Source organism: Henckelia pumila, chromosome 2, assembly GCF_033568475.1.
Source record: "Henckelia pumila isolate YLH828 chromosome 2, ASM3356847v2, whole genome shotgun sequence".
Lineage (NCBI taxonomy): Eukaryota > Viridiplantae > Streptophyta > Magnoliopsida > Lamiales > Gesneriaceae > Henckelia > Henckelia pumila.
This window is the reverse complement of record NC_133121.1, coordinates 80,631,163-80,644,005: the sequence shown is the minus strand read 5'-3', so window position 1 is coordinate 80,644,005 and position 12,843 is coordinate 80,631,163. Positions and strand designations below refer to the sequence as shown.

General features: G+C 36.0%; 1 protein-coding gene across 1 annotated transcript; it reads left to right on the top strand.

Annotated features, from left to right (window-relative positions):
• The first annotated feature begins 9,021 nt into the window (after positions 1-9,021).
• LOC140877787 (uncharacterized) lies at positions 9,022-11,066 on the top strand. The gene is made up of 3 exons (XM_073281365.1): positions 9,022-9,576; positions 9,741-10,679; positions 10,791-11,066. Exons 1-3 carry the CDS (start codon positions 9,022-9,024, stop codon positions 11,064-11,066), a joined length of 1,770 nt encoding a protein of 589 aa, XP_073137466.1.
• Positions 11,067-12,843: the final 1,777 nt, after the last annotated feature.

Genomic DNA, 12,843 nt, shown 5'->3' with positions numbered 1-12,843 from the left:
TACGAAGATAATCAATCGAAAAACTCCACAAAGTAATTAAACTTTGATAAGTTTGATTTGATAAAAACAAAGCAAAGCTTTGAAAAAATTCTAGAGAGAATTTTTAAGGATTGATAAAAATAAATAATTCAATAACTTCAATAATCTTAATTGTTCTACTCAATAATGAATGTATATGTTGTATTTATAATAAAACTACAAAATAATAAAAGATATCGCAAAATAATATCTAAAGATATCCAAGATATCTTCCAAAAGTTTTCTAATAAACTTAAAAGACTCAAAATATCACAATATATTAAAATATATAAAAAATACTCAAAATTCCACGCACACACACTACATGCTTAAGTGTGTGTGTGAGAGCGTCGCGCGGGCGTGCTTCACATTCGCATTCTTTATCTTCAAAAATTCACGTGCAGGCTGCAGCGCGAGCGCGCCTTGGCGCGCATGACTTTCGCAGATAGTGGCGCGGGCGAGCATTTTCTCCAATATTTTCTTTATTTTCTTGATCTTTTTGGTCTTGGAAAATATCATAATAATTTCCAAAGTTATTTTCATGCTCTCCAACTACATTTCCATGGATCCCAAATCCTTCAATTCTTGACGGCAAATCACGGGATAATTTTTGGAACAATATGAATCTTTGAACGCCTTTTAGATTCATATCAGACTCTCATTCTTCAAAAATATTTGTCCTCATATCTTGTCCCTTGTCTACAAAAACCAAAAAGAATTATAAATTTTAAAAATATTTCCCACAAGCAATAATGTACCTTGCACACTCAAAACCATATCAAGACTCACAAAATTTCTCATGCACACATTAAACAACTCAACATCATTAACATGCAAAAACATGATTAATATTCCATTAAGCATTACAAGAATCAAGTTACTCCTCTTCTTAGACCTAGTTAACCCCAACACAAAAATCATATATAAGTACACCCATTGTGTTCTAGGAATAAGAAGTAATTCACTTGCAATATGTCTCTCACAATTTCACTCAACATATCTCTTCATATGCAACCATAACAAATATTCATCCAACATATCCTTTAATTTAGATTTCTCAAAATTACACTTCAAACTCAATACACATGTCCCGTCATCAAGCAAATCATGCAATGGCGAACATATAGAGAAAAATTATTTTCTTTAAACAAATACTTGCTCACATAAAATTTATCATGAACACTGCACAAGTATTTTTCAAACACATCCTCAAAATCATTAACCCATTCATGCAATTTATTAACATTTTCAAACCTTAAGAACCATGTAACCTAAAGAGATAAGAACTCATACCTTTGTGATAGTATAGTAACTATCACATTTTCCTTACCTAGCTGGTACTTGATAAACTCTTCACCAACAACTTTAAATCCTTGAGAACTTACACCAAAACCAAAAAGTTCTATTGCAAGAAATACATTCAATTTTCTAATATGCTCATGACTCAAAAACTTCATATACAATATGATTAACACAACTCTATAATGTTCAATATGCACATTAAAATTCTTGCTATAAACTAAGATATAATCAAAGCATACAAAAACAAAGTTACCCATAGACGCATGCAAAACATAATTCATCAATCCCATGAAAGTATTACGCACAATAGCTAGCCCAAAAGTCATCACTAGCCACTCAAGAATATATGACTTTCCGCCTATACTAATCATGCAACATTCACACATATCAACATAAACCAAATCACTCAATCTCATAACATACCACGATTCAAACACCTTTAGATCAAAAAGTGACTTCAACACATCAATATGATCCAACCCATTCACTTTTGTAGTATGCAAAATTTCAAGAGACTTAAGTTCACAATTTGAAATTAAATCATATTTCATAGATAAAATAGTCACAAATCTCTAAACAAAGTCATTAAATCCAAACAATTGAGAATTGAGATCATACCTTTGAAAATAGAAATTTGATTGGTATTCAACATTTAAATCATATCTCTCGAATGGAACAACTCTCAAATCTCTAACCTCACTTTGTGTGTGACCAACTTCACATGGATCCAACATGTTAAGCTTTTTAGTATTGTATCTCATTTGCTTCTTCATCAACACTTCTCCAAAATCCTGCAAAGAAGAACAAACAATGCTCGGGATTGAATCGGCTAAATGACAATGAGATAAAACGCTTTGTACAAAAGTACTTTAGGGATTTTATTCAATTGCAAAAAATTTTCAATCTCACAATTTTGGACCATAACTTTTTCTTTTTTTATTGGTCTCTTTCCTCTCTTTTCTTTCCTCTCCTTTTTTTTTTTTTATCTCAAAGGTCATTTAACTCTTTTGCACTCTCTTTCTTTCGGCCTCTAAATTTTTTTTTGCTTTTTCTTTTTTTCATGGCTATCTCAATTTTTTTTAATCACTATTTCTTTCAGTCATATCACTCAAATTTTTAAATTTCAATTGAACCTCAAGAAATTCTTTTGGATTCAATTGAATAGCAAGATTACAAGACTCATCCAACAACAAATTACTAGTCCCACTATGAACATCAATAGGACTCTCATCTACTACAAGAATACTAGATGACTCATTAACACATAAAGACTCACCTACCACTTCACAATTGCCAACACTAACACCATTATCAACCACAACATGTACAATAGAAGATTTTTCATCAATTAATAAATCACCTTTAACCGCACATATTTCAACACTCACATCATCAATAGTTGAAGTATCATCAACCTCAATTTTCTCAATATTTTTAATTTCAACTTTTTCCTCCACACCCATTAAAACATTGGATTCAATATCTACTTGAGAATCCACCACTTTCATAATAAAATCCTTAAAACATTCTCATATCATGCTCACCCTTTTTATGAAACCATAAGCGTTCAATATCACAAGTACTAGAATTTGAAAGTTTAGATATACCTTGATAATCATGCTTTAGAACTCCACTTTTTCTCTCATAGTGATTAGGAGCAAAAAGTTTTCTCATAGCTCTTTTCATCTCATCCCATGTAGAAATAGGACTCATTCTACATCTCTCCCTATTCTCCTCCAACCTATCCACCAAGTGCAAGCATAGTCGGTAAACTTTTTTACAACAAGTTTAACCTTCTTAGCTTCAGATAGATCAAGACCATCAAATACATTCTCTACTTTCTTTTCCCACTCCAAATAAATCTCCGGATCCTCATCTCCATATAACAACAGAATTTTATTTTTCTTACTTCTATTACTAACACACCCATATAATCTCCTTTTACTCTCCATATACACATCATCTTCACCAACAAAATATTTTCCATACGAAATTGTACCTGCAAAAAAAGGTTAGTAATAAAATATCCTCACCCAAATTTTGCAAGTCACTCCAAAGAAACCACTCAAACACTCTTTTTTTTCACTCAAAAATATGGAATAACTTATGCTTTGTGGTTTTGTGTGTATCAAACTCACAAGTTCAAAACTTGTAAATACTTGTCAATCGACTCATGTAGACTGCGCAAAAACAAGCAAAGGACTTATGAACAAAGAATGGACTTGACACCCAAGGATGTACAAAACACAAATAAATTTTCCACAAGTTATTTTTGTATCTATTTTTTTAAAACTTTCGATTTTTCTCCTCTATTTTTTTGATCGAAATTATATTCTCTCTCTCTCTCTCTCTCTTTTTTGAATTTGTTTTTCTCTCTTTTTTTTGTTTTTGTTTTTTGAATTTTCTCTTTTTTAAATAACTTGTAGCACAAGACACGAAACTTGGACAACAAAATTGACAGAACGAATAATGACGAACGAAGAACGACAAACAAAGAACACGAAGAACGGATACGAAGAACGAAGAATAGATAAGACGAACAAATATAAAGATACGACTTACTTGATCAAGAGAACCTTAAGATTTGATACCAAATGATGCGAATCTTGGATGCATGAAAAGCAAACACGAGTTTATAATCGTGTTTGCTTTTCATGCATCCAAGATTCGCATAACTAAGGAACTATTAAAGAAGTTTGGGATGGAAACTTGCACTGCTGCCACTACACCTATGAGTGATTCTATAAATTTGATAAACATGAAACTGGTATTTCAGTAGATCAAACTCTTTACAGAGGACTTATTGGATCTCTACTATATCTTACTGCTACCAGACCAGACATTTTCTTTTCAGTTTGCCTCTGTGCTAGATTTCAATATGATTCGAAGCAATCACACTATGTAGCTGCCAAAAGAATTTTGAAGTATCTAAAATAGACTCAAAATGTCGGTCTGTGATTGTAGACAATTAAATTTGTTGACCCTAAAATTATGGAAAGTACAAAATAATATTAAATATCAATAAAAAATTGACTATTTATTGGAAAATTAAATTCCTACAAATATTTAATTAATTGATATTTTAATATATTTTGTGAGAAAATCAAGATTTTAAATCAAGATTACATCTTGCAATAAATGAAATTAAATACTAATATTTTTAGTATTTGAAATCAAATCTTAAATCAAATGTAAGTAAATACTAATATTTTTAGTATTTAAAATCAAATCTTGTGATTAATGGAAAATAATCACCAAATAATCTCGAGGAATCAATCAAATTGCGACACCTCATCAAATCAAAAATGGTATGAATCTGCATCTTTCAGCTATAAATAGGAGGCAGATGACCAAGAAAAATACACAACACAGAGAAGACTGAAGAAAAAGAGTAGAAGAATTCAAGATTTCTCTCTCAAGTCATCTTCAAGAAGTTCAAATAAATCAACGAAGATCAAGGCGAAATTCAAGGCGTTCTTCGTCAAATTCATCAAATTCAAGAAGATCAAGGCGTGATTCAAGGAATTGATTGCGTTATTATTCAACATATTTAAATACATTCAAATTCAAGAAGATTTTGTTCTTCACCAAATTCAAGATCAACAAAATTCAAGGCGCGATTCAAGGCATTCATCGCGTTATTCTCAAATTTGGAAGGTTAATTCGATAACAAGGTGTGAACCCATCGAATTAACGTTATCAAGATATCAAATCATCTTCCAAGAAGATCAAACACCCAAGAAATTCACATTTCACAAGAATTGTCATTGAAGAGAAAAAACAAGGGATTATCTAGAGATTGTATTCACTAATCTTTATTTAATTCATTTTGTATCAATTTTCTATTTCTTAATTTCAAAAAATAAAGAATTTTGTGCTACAAATTTTGGCATGCTCAGTGGGACCGTCTCTACCCTTCATATTTTCTCTTCGCCAAAAGTTCTAAGTCATCATGTCCACCAATAACAAGATCTCCAACATAAAGATTTCTACTACGAAGTCAACTGAAAGTTTTGGAGTCATCACAAGAAGTATGTCGAAGAAATTACAATAATCTTCTGAGCGAGCTCGTTTCCTAGAAACCCATCAAAGCTCGCACATAGCACCAGTGATGCCGAAAAAAATACCACAACTTAGAAGATCAAATAGCAAGTCTGACAAAGGCAATTGAGGGAATCTCGAGACATGTTCAAGAACAAGACTTCCAAATTATGAAGTTGATGGACAAGATAGACCATACTGATGCAAGTCACATGGACAAACAAGGTGAAACTAATGGTGAAACTGAGTCATCGTTGAAGAAAAAGGGAAAGGAACATACTAAAGATTTACATTTTTCACCTGATGGGTCAGTTCCTTTAGACCAGTTAAAAGACTTCATCATGGGTACTATCAAAGAAAAACTTGACGGAAGCTCCAAGTCATCTCTCACATATGCCAAACCTTACTCGCAAAAGATTGATGACTTGAGGATGCCCACTGGTTACCAGCCTCCAAAGTTTCAATAGTTCGATGACAAGGGAAACCCAAAACAACACGTGGCTCATTTCGTCGAGACATGTAACAATGCTGGAACATACGGAGATTATCTGGTCAAACAATTTGTCCTCTCACTAAAAGGAAATGCGTTTGACTGGTATACTGATCTGGAGCCATGCTCGATTAATAGTTGGACTCAGCTAGAACAAGAATTTCTCAATCGCTTCTACAGTACTCGACGAATAGTTAGCATGATCGAGCTGAAAAACTCACAACAGTGGAAAGATGAGCCTGTCATTGACTATATCAATCGTTGGAGAAATTTGAGTCTTAACTGCAAAGATCGATTGTCGAAATATTCCGCCATTGAGATGTGCATCCAAGGTATGCATTGGGGGCTTCGATACATCCTTCAAGAAATCCATCCAAATACATTCGAGGATCTAGCTGCTTGAGCTCATGACATGGAATTGAGCATGGCTGCAAGTGGAGCAGAGGGACCTCCAGCTCATGAATCTCATAAAGCAAAAGAAAAGAAAGGCTTCAAGAAAGGAAGCAAGCCTTTCACAAAGACCCCGACCAAAGAATCGATGACAGTTAATGCCACACCTGTCAAAGTCAAGAGAAATATAAGTGATAAAAGCAATGGCAAGAAATAAATATATCAGGAAAGAGAGCGAAAAAAGTTGAGTTTAAAGGAGATGCAATCAAAATAGTACCCTTTTCTCGACTCTGATGTATCGGGGATATTTGATGATTTGGTCAAAGCAAACTTGATTGAATTACCAGAACTGAAGCAACCTGAAGAAGCTACACGAGTGGGACCCAAAATATTGCAAATATCACCGGTTGATCGGGCATCCTATTCATGACTGCTTCATATTCAAGGATAAAATCATGCAGTTGGCTCGCCAAGGAAAAATATCACTTGAAGAGGATAATGCGACTGCCAATTAAATCAAAATACATAATCATGATATTGCATCTTGCCATGTAACAGGTTTACAAGGAAGTCTATTCAACCAGATCGGTCAGTCTGAAAATAAGAAAGATTGTGCTGCGACCTTAGCATTCACTGACAAAGATCTACCGTTTGGTTTTGACTTTCACAATCGGCCTTTATTTGTCACGGACTATAGTCGCGAGAGAAAGGTGAATATGATATTAATTGATGGAGGCTCTGCAATTAATATTATGCCTTTGCGCACGATGAAGGAGTTGAATATTACCACAGAAGAACTTGCAAATAGTGTCCTGATGATCCAAGGATTAAATCAAGGAGGACAAAGGGCTCTTGGGGCCATAAGATTAGAACTAATAATGGGTGACATGACCCCAAGTGCATTCTTTTATGTGATAGACTCCAGGACATCATACAACACGTTGCTTGGTTGACCATGGCTTCATGAAAATCGGGTAGTTCCTTCTACATGGCATCAATGTTTTAAATACTGTCAAGACGGGGTGGTAAGAAAAGTACTTGGAGATGAGAAACCATTTACCGAGGCCGAGTCACACTTTGCCGATGCCAAGTATTACATTGAGAATGAGAAGACATCAATAATCGAAGAGTGTTCACCTCATCAGGAATCCGAAAGACAGGATGATGAAGAAAGTAAGATTATAGAAACCTTGGAAGTTCATAAAGACCAATCAAAAGGTAAATTATCTGTCCAAGAATAAAATCTTTTGAAAAATATGGTACTTCCTTTAACGAAGCTTGATGAAAAAAGACCATTTATCATCGGATTTTTCCGTCCAACTCAAGGGGCCGAGATAGAACATGGGGAATACTCAGAACTACAGAATGCAAAGGGCTTTGATCCAAAAGCTTATAAACTGCTCGTTAAAGCCGGATACAACCCAAATGAAAACCTCACATTGGGTAAACTCCCCTCAGAAATTTCTAACAAACAAGCGCGCGGACTAACTGCCAAACCGGCTTTTGAAGAAAATGCGCGTACTGTTCAAAAAACTCGACCAGGCCTTGGGTTCCTTCCACAAAGTCCCATCCGCATTTCCATCAAAAGAGTCAGCCTCAACTATATTGTTGAAGATGAATACTCGTCAAACACCGTTGTTGACGAACAAAACAAAAAGGATCAACGAGTGTCTGTCTTTGATAGGCTGGGCCGGCGTAAAAGGCAAAGGAATATGAACAAGAATCGACAAAGATTGAACTTTCCCAAGCATTTGCGTGAGGCACATAATCAGCAAACCCAAAAAAGATTGCGAAGTTTGATTCCATCCTGCATGAAGCGATGCACCACATTGATTATATCATGCGATAAGATTCTGAAGGCTAAGATGCAAACAGTGGTTTACACTCGAACTCAAAAAGATGAGGATGATATAGAAAGCGTTGCTTCATGTTACATCACTTCAAATGAAGAAGAAACTCCATCAGAGGAAGATGCTGAAATCGCCCCCCTTGAACTTGAATAAGGGGTAAAAGCCACTGTTGATGAACTGAAAGAGATTAATCTAGGCGACGATGATAACCCGAGACCAATCTACCTCAGCGCCCTATTGTCCATAAATGAAAATGAAGCATACATCGAGCTACTGCATGAGTTTAAAGATATATTTGCATGGTCATACAAAGAAATTCCTGGTCTGGATCCAAAAGTGGCTGTCCATCACTTAGTTGTTAAAAAGGGAGCTCGACCTATCAAGCAAGCTCAACGAAGGTTCTGCCCTGAGTTAATTCCCCCAATCGAAACTGAGATTAACAAACTCATTGAGGTTGGATTTATCCGTGAAGTCAAGTATCCTACATGGATATCCAACATAGTTCCTGTAAAGAAAAAGAATGGACAAATTTGAGTTTGTGTTGACTTTCGAGATCTGAATGATGCATGCCCGAAAGATGACTTTCCATTACCTATCACCGAACTCATGATTGACGCCACTATGGGTCACAAAGCATTGTCTTTCATGGATGGATCTTCTGGATATAATCAAATTCGCATGACGCCAGAAGATGAAGAATTAACTGCATTTCGCACCCCAAAGGGTATATATTGCTACAAAGTGATGCCGTTTGGATTAAAGAATGTTGGTGCCACTTATCAAAGGGCGATGCAGAAGATTTTTGATGACATGTTACCCAAAAATTTCGAATGTTATGTTGATGATGTGGTTGTTAAATCCAAGCAGAGAAATAATCATTTGGAGGATTTAAGAAGAATTTTTGAGCGCCTAAGAAAGTAACAACTTAAGATGAATCCTTTGAAATGCGCATTCGGTGTCACATCAGAAAAATTCCTTGGATTTATCGTCCGACATCGAGGGATTGAAATCGAGGAAGCAAAAATTGATGCAATTTTAAAAATGTCTGGACCTCAAAATATCCACGAGCTGAAAATTTTGCAAGGAAAATTGGCATATATCAGGAGATTTATTTCAAATCTGGCTAGGCGTTGTCAACCATTTAGCCGCCACATGAAAAAAGGAGTTCCATCTAAGTGGGACGAATCTTGCAAGAATGCTTTTGAGAGCATTAAGGCTTATTTGATGAAGCCTCCCGTGTTGGCCGCCCTGGTGTCTGGACGCCCATTAACCCTCTATATCACTGCTCAAGAGCGTTCTGTTAGAGCTTTATTAGCTCAAGATAATGATGATGGGAAGGAAACTGCACTATACTATTTGAGTAGAATGATGACGCCAAATGAATTGAACTACTCACCAATAGAGAAGTTATGCCTAGCCCTCATATTTGTCATTCAGAAGCTAAAGCATTACTTTCAAGCCCACACTTTCCGTCTTGTCTCAAAAGTAAACCCGCTAAAATATGTGATGTAAGACCGGTTCTTTCTGATAGGCTTGCATGATGGTATCTCCAATTGCAGCAATTTGAAATTATATATGTTCCTCAGAAGGCTGTCAAAGGTCAAACATTATTTGACTTCTTAGCTGACCACCCAATCTCTATCGATTAGGAGCTATCTAATGAATTTCCAGACGAAGATGTTCTTGTAATCGAAGTTAAAACTCCTTGGAAAATGTATTTTGATGGAGCTTCACATAAGGAAGGAGCCGGTGCGGGAGTTATATTTGTGACATCTGATGGGAAAGTGTTGCCATACTCGTTCACCTTGACTAAAAATTGCTCCAATAATGTTGCTGAATATCAAGCTCTAATCCTTGGACTGGAAATGACTGTCGAAATAAAGAAATTACATCTTCAAGTATATAGGGACTCAGATCTGGTGATTAATCAGTTACTCGGATCATATGAAGTCAAAAAGCCTGAATTACTCCCATATCATAATTATGCTAGGAAGTTTATGGGGTGGCTTGGTGATGTAGAGATTGAGCATGTGCCAAGAAAAGACAATAAACAAGCTGATGCATTGCCCAAACTTGCTTCTACAATTTCCATGCCAAACAACAAAGCTCGTGTGCCAATATGTAAAAATTGGGTAGTACAGCCACTTTTCAAAGATGAGAGTGATGAAGAAAAGGAAGATGATAACTACACTGTTGAAGTACTCGAAACTGAGAAAGAAGATTGGCGTCAAGCATTTGTTGATTACTTGAAGTATGAGAAGTTGCCAAATGATTCGCGTCAAAGGATAGACATTCGAAGGCGCGCAACGCGCTTCATCTACTACAAGGATACCCTGTATAGGCGCTCATTTGACAGAGTTTTCTTATGGTGTTTAGGGGAAGAAGAAACCACCCGAGCAATGGAAGAAGCTCATTCTGGAATTTGCGGAGCCCATCAATCTGGCCCAAAGTTGCATTTTTGGATAAAAAGAATGGGTTTTTATTGGCCAACAATGGTGAAAGATTGCATGGATTATGCACAAAGGTGTCAAGCTTGCCATTACCATGCAAATTTCATTCACCAATCGCCCGAGGTGTTGCATCCTACAGTAGCCTCTTGGCCATTTGACGCGTGGGGTTTAGACATCGTTGGACCGCTAACTAAATCTTCAAGTGGACACTTGTATATCTTAGCTGCAACAGACTACTTTTCTAAATAGGTTGAAGCAGTGCCTCTCAAAGAAGTGAAGAAGAAAAATGTTGCTGATTTTATTCGCACCCACATTATATATCGATATGGGATTCCTCGGTATATGATAACAGATAATGGAAAACCTTTTTGCAATACTTTGATTGATAAACTATGTGAAAAATTCGGCTTCAATCAAAGGAAGTCTTCTATGTACTACGCTGCAGCTAATGGTTTGGCCGAAGCTTTCAACAAAACCTTGTGTAATCTTCTGAAAAAGATAATTACAAAATCAAAGAAAGACTGACATGAAAGGATTGGAGAGGCTCTATGGGCATATAGAACCACTTACAGAACGCCTACTCAAGAAACTCCTTATGCATTGGTGTATGGTGTGGAAGTTGTCGTGCCCCTCAAGCAGCAAATTCCATCAATAAGGATAGCCATACAAGAAGGTCTGACAGAAGTAGAGAACGCACGCTTGCGCCTTGAGGAGTTAGAAGCTCTCGATAAAAAAGACTAGAAGCGCAGCAAAGACTTGAATGTTACCAAGCTCGTCTCTCTAGAGCATTCAACAAGAAAGTGCGGTCGCGCTTATTTCAAGTTGATGATTTAGTACTTGCAGTAAGAAGACCCATCATCACAACCCATCGAACCGGAAACAAGTTCACATCAAAATGGGATGGCCCGTATGTTGTCAAAGAGGTTTATACTAATGACGCATACAGATTAGTGGCCAAAGATGGTTTAAGGATTGGTCCCATAAACAGAAAATTCTTGAAGCGTTAATATGCGTAAAAAAAAAGAAATAAAAAAAGAACTCCTGACCCACAAGAGTATAAACTGTGAACGGTATCCACCAAATGTATTACATGTGGTTAAACTGTTATGTTCCCATCAATAGTGAATTCATGTGGTTAAACTGTATTTCTCCCACTTATGGTATTTTATGTGGTTAAAATATTAAATCCCCACCTAGTCTAGGGTGGTTAAGAAATAGATACTCCTGGCCCGCATGAGTATAAACTGTGCACGGCACCCCCCCCCAAACAATCAAATTTTGAACTACGTTATGACTTGATCCCTATATTGGGTACGTAGGCAACTTAGATATTTTCTAAGTACAGTCATGAACTTGCTGTTTTATTTTCACATTAAATAATAATTTATTTTCAAGTGGAATGTAAGCATAAAAAAAATAAATATCAATCAAAGAAACAAATGTATAGTTGTCTCAAAATGATGTTCATTACAAAAAAAAAAAGAAGATATGAGGAAATGCTAAAAAAAAGAACTAAATTTCTTCAAGTCTTCTTTGGCAACTTCAAGATGGATCGTCGACATCTTCAAATTCTCGACGGCCCCATCATCCAAAGGGAAAACATCTCCGATTGCAGTGATTTCTTCCTCGACTTTATGAACCTCTGCTTGAGCACTAGACAACAATCGTTGCTGTCTTTTTAGGAAGTAGATAAGCTCTTCTTTCTCTTCTTCAAGTCATCAAGTTCTTTAGTAATGCGCTCCAACTCCTCATGAGTAGATTGAACTTGACTCGCCTCTTTGATCTCCCTACTCTTGGCAGTATCGAGACAATCTTTGGCTTCACTCAGTTGTTGCGCAAGAATCTCCTTGGCAGTCTGTTCAGAAGATTTTGACCGGGATTCATGAAATGCAGCAGCTTTGTCAAACAATGATACCAATAACTTTTCCAAACCAGAGAAATCAAAATCATGGAAAGTATTCATAGTATCAAGAACCAAAAACACGTCACCTTTAAGAGAAGAGATGCAGTCAATTGAAGTATTCATTATCTTTTCACGAAGGTTGACCCACAACCTTTGAAGAAATTCTTTTTGATGATCAAATAAAAATTTTCCTCCATCAAATGCAAGAAGGGAAGCAGGCTTGGGAAGAGTTACATCAGGAATTGCCGGGATAGAAACCTCTTTTGGTGTTGGATCACCGGCTGAAAGAATTGCGACTGATGTGTTAGGTCCCATAATCGATTTTTGGCTGCCTTGTGAACCATGATTTTCATCAACATTCAATAACTCTTTCTCCACCTAATATATATATATATATAT

What these genes read in the sequence shown, in the direction of transcription:
- LOC140877787 (XM_073281365.1), top strand. Translation starts at nt 9,022, where the DNA reads ATGAATCCTTTGAAATGCGCATTCGGTGTCACATCAGAAAAATTCCTT. An exon ending in CTTTCCGTCTTGTCTCAAAA is followed by an intron (nt 9,577 to 9,740) that starts GTAAACCCGCTA and finishes TCTATCGATTAG; the next exon opens with GAGCTATCTAATGAATTTCC. An exon ending in CCGAGGTGTTGCATCCTACA is followed by an intron (nt 10,680 to 10,790) that starts GTAGCCTCTTGG and finishes TTTTCTAAATAG; the next exon opens with GTTGAAGCAGTGCCTCTCAA.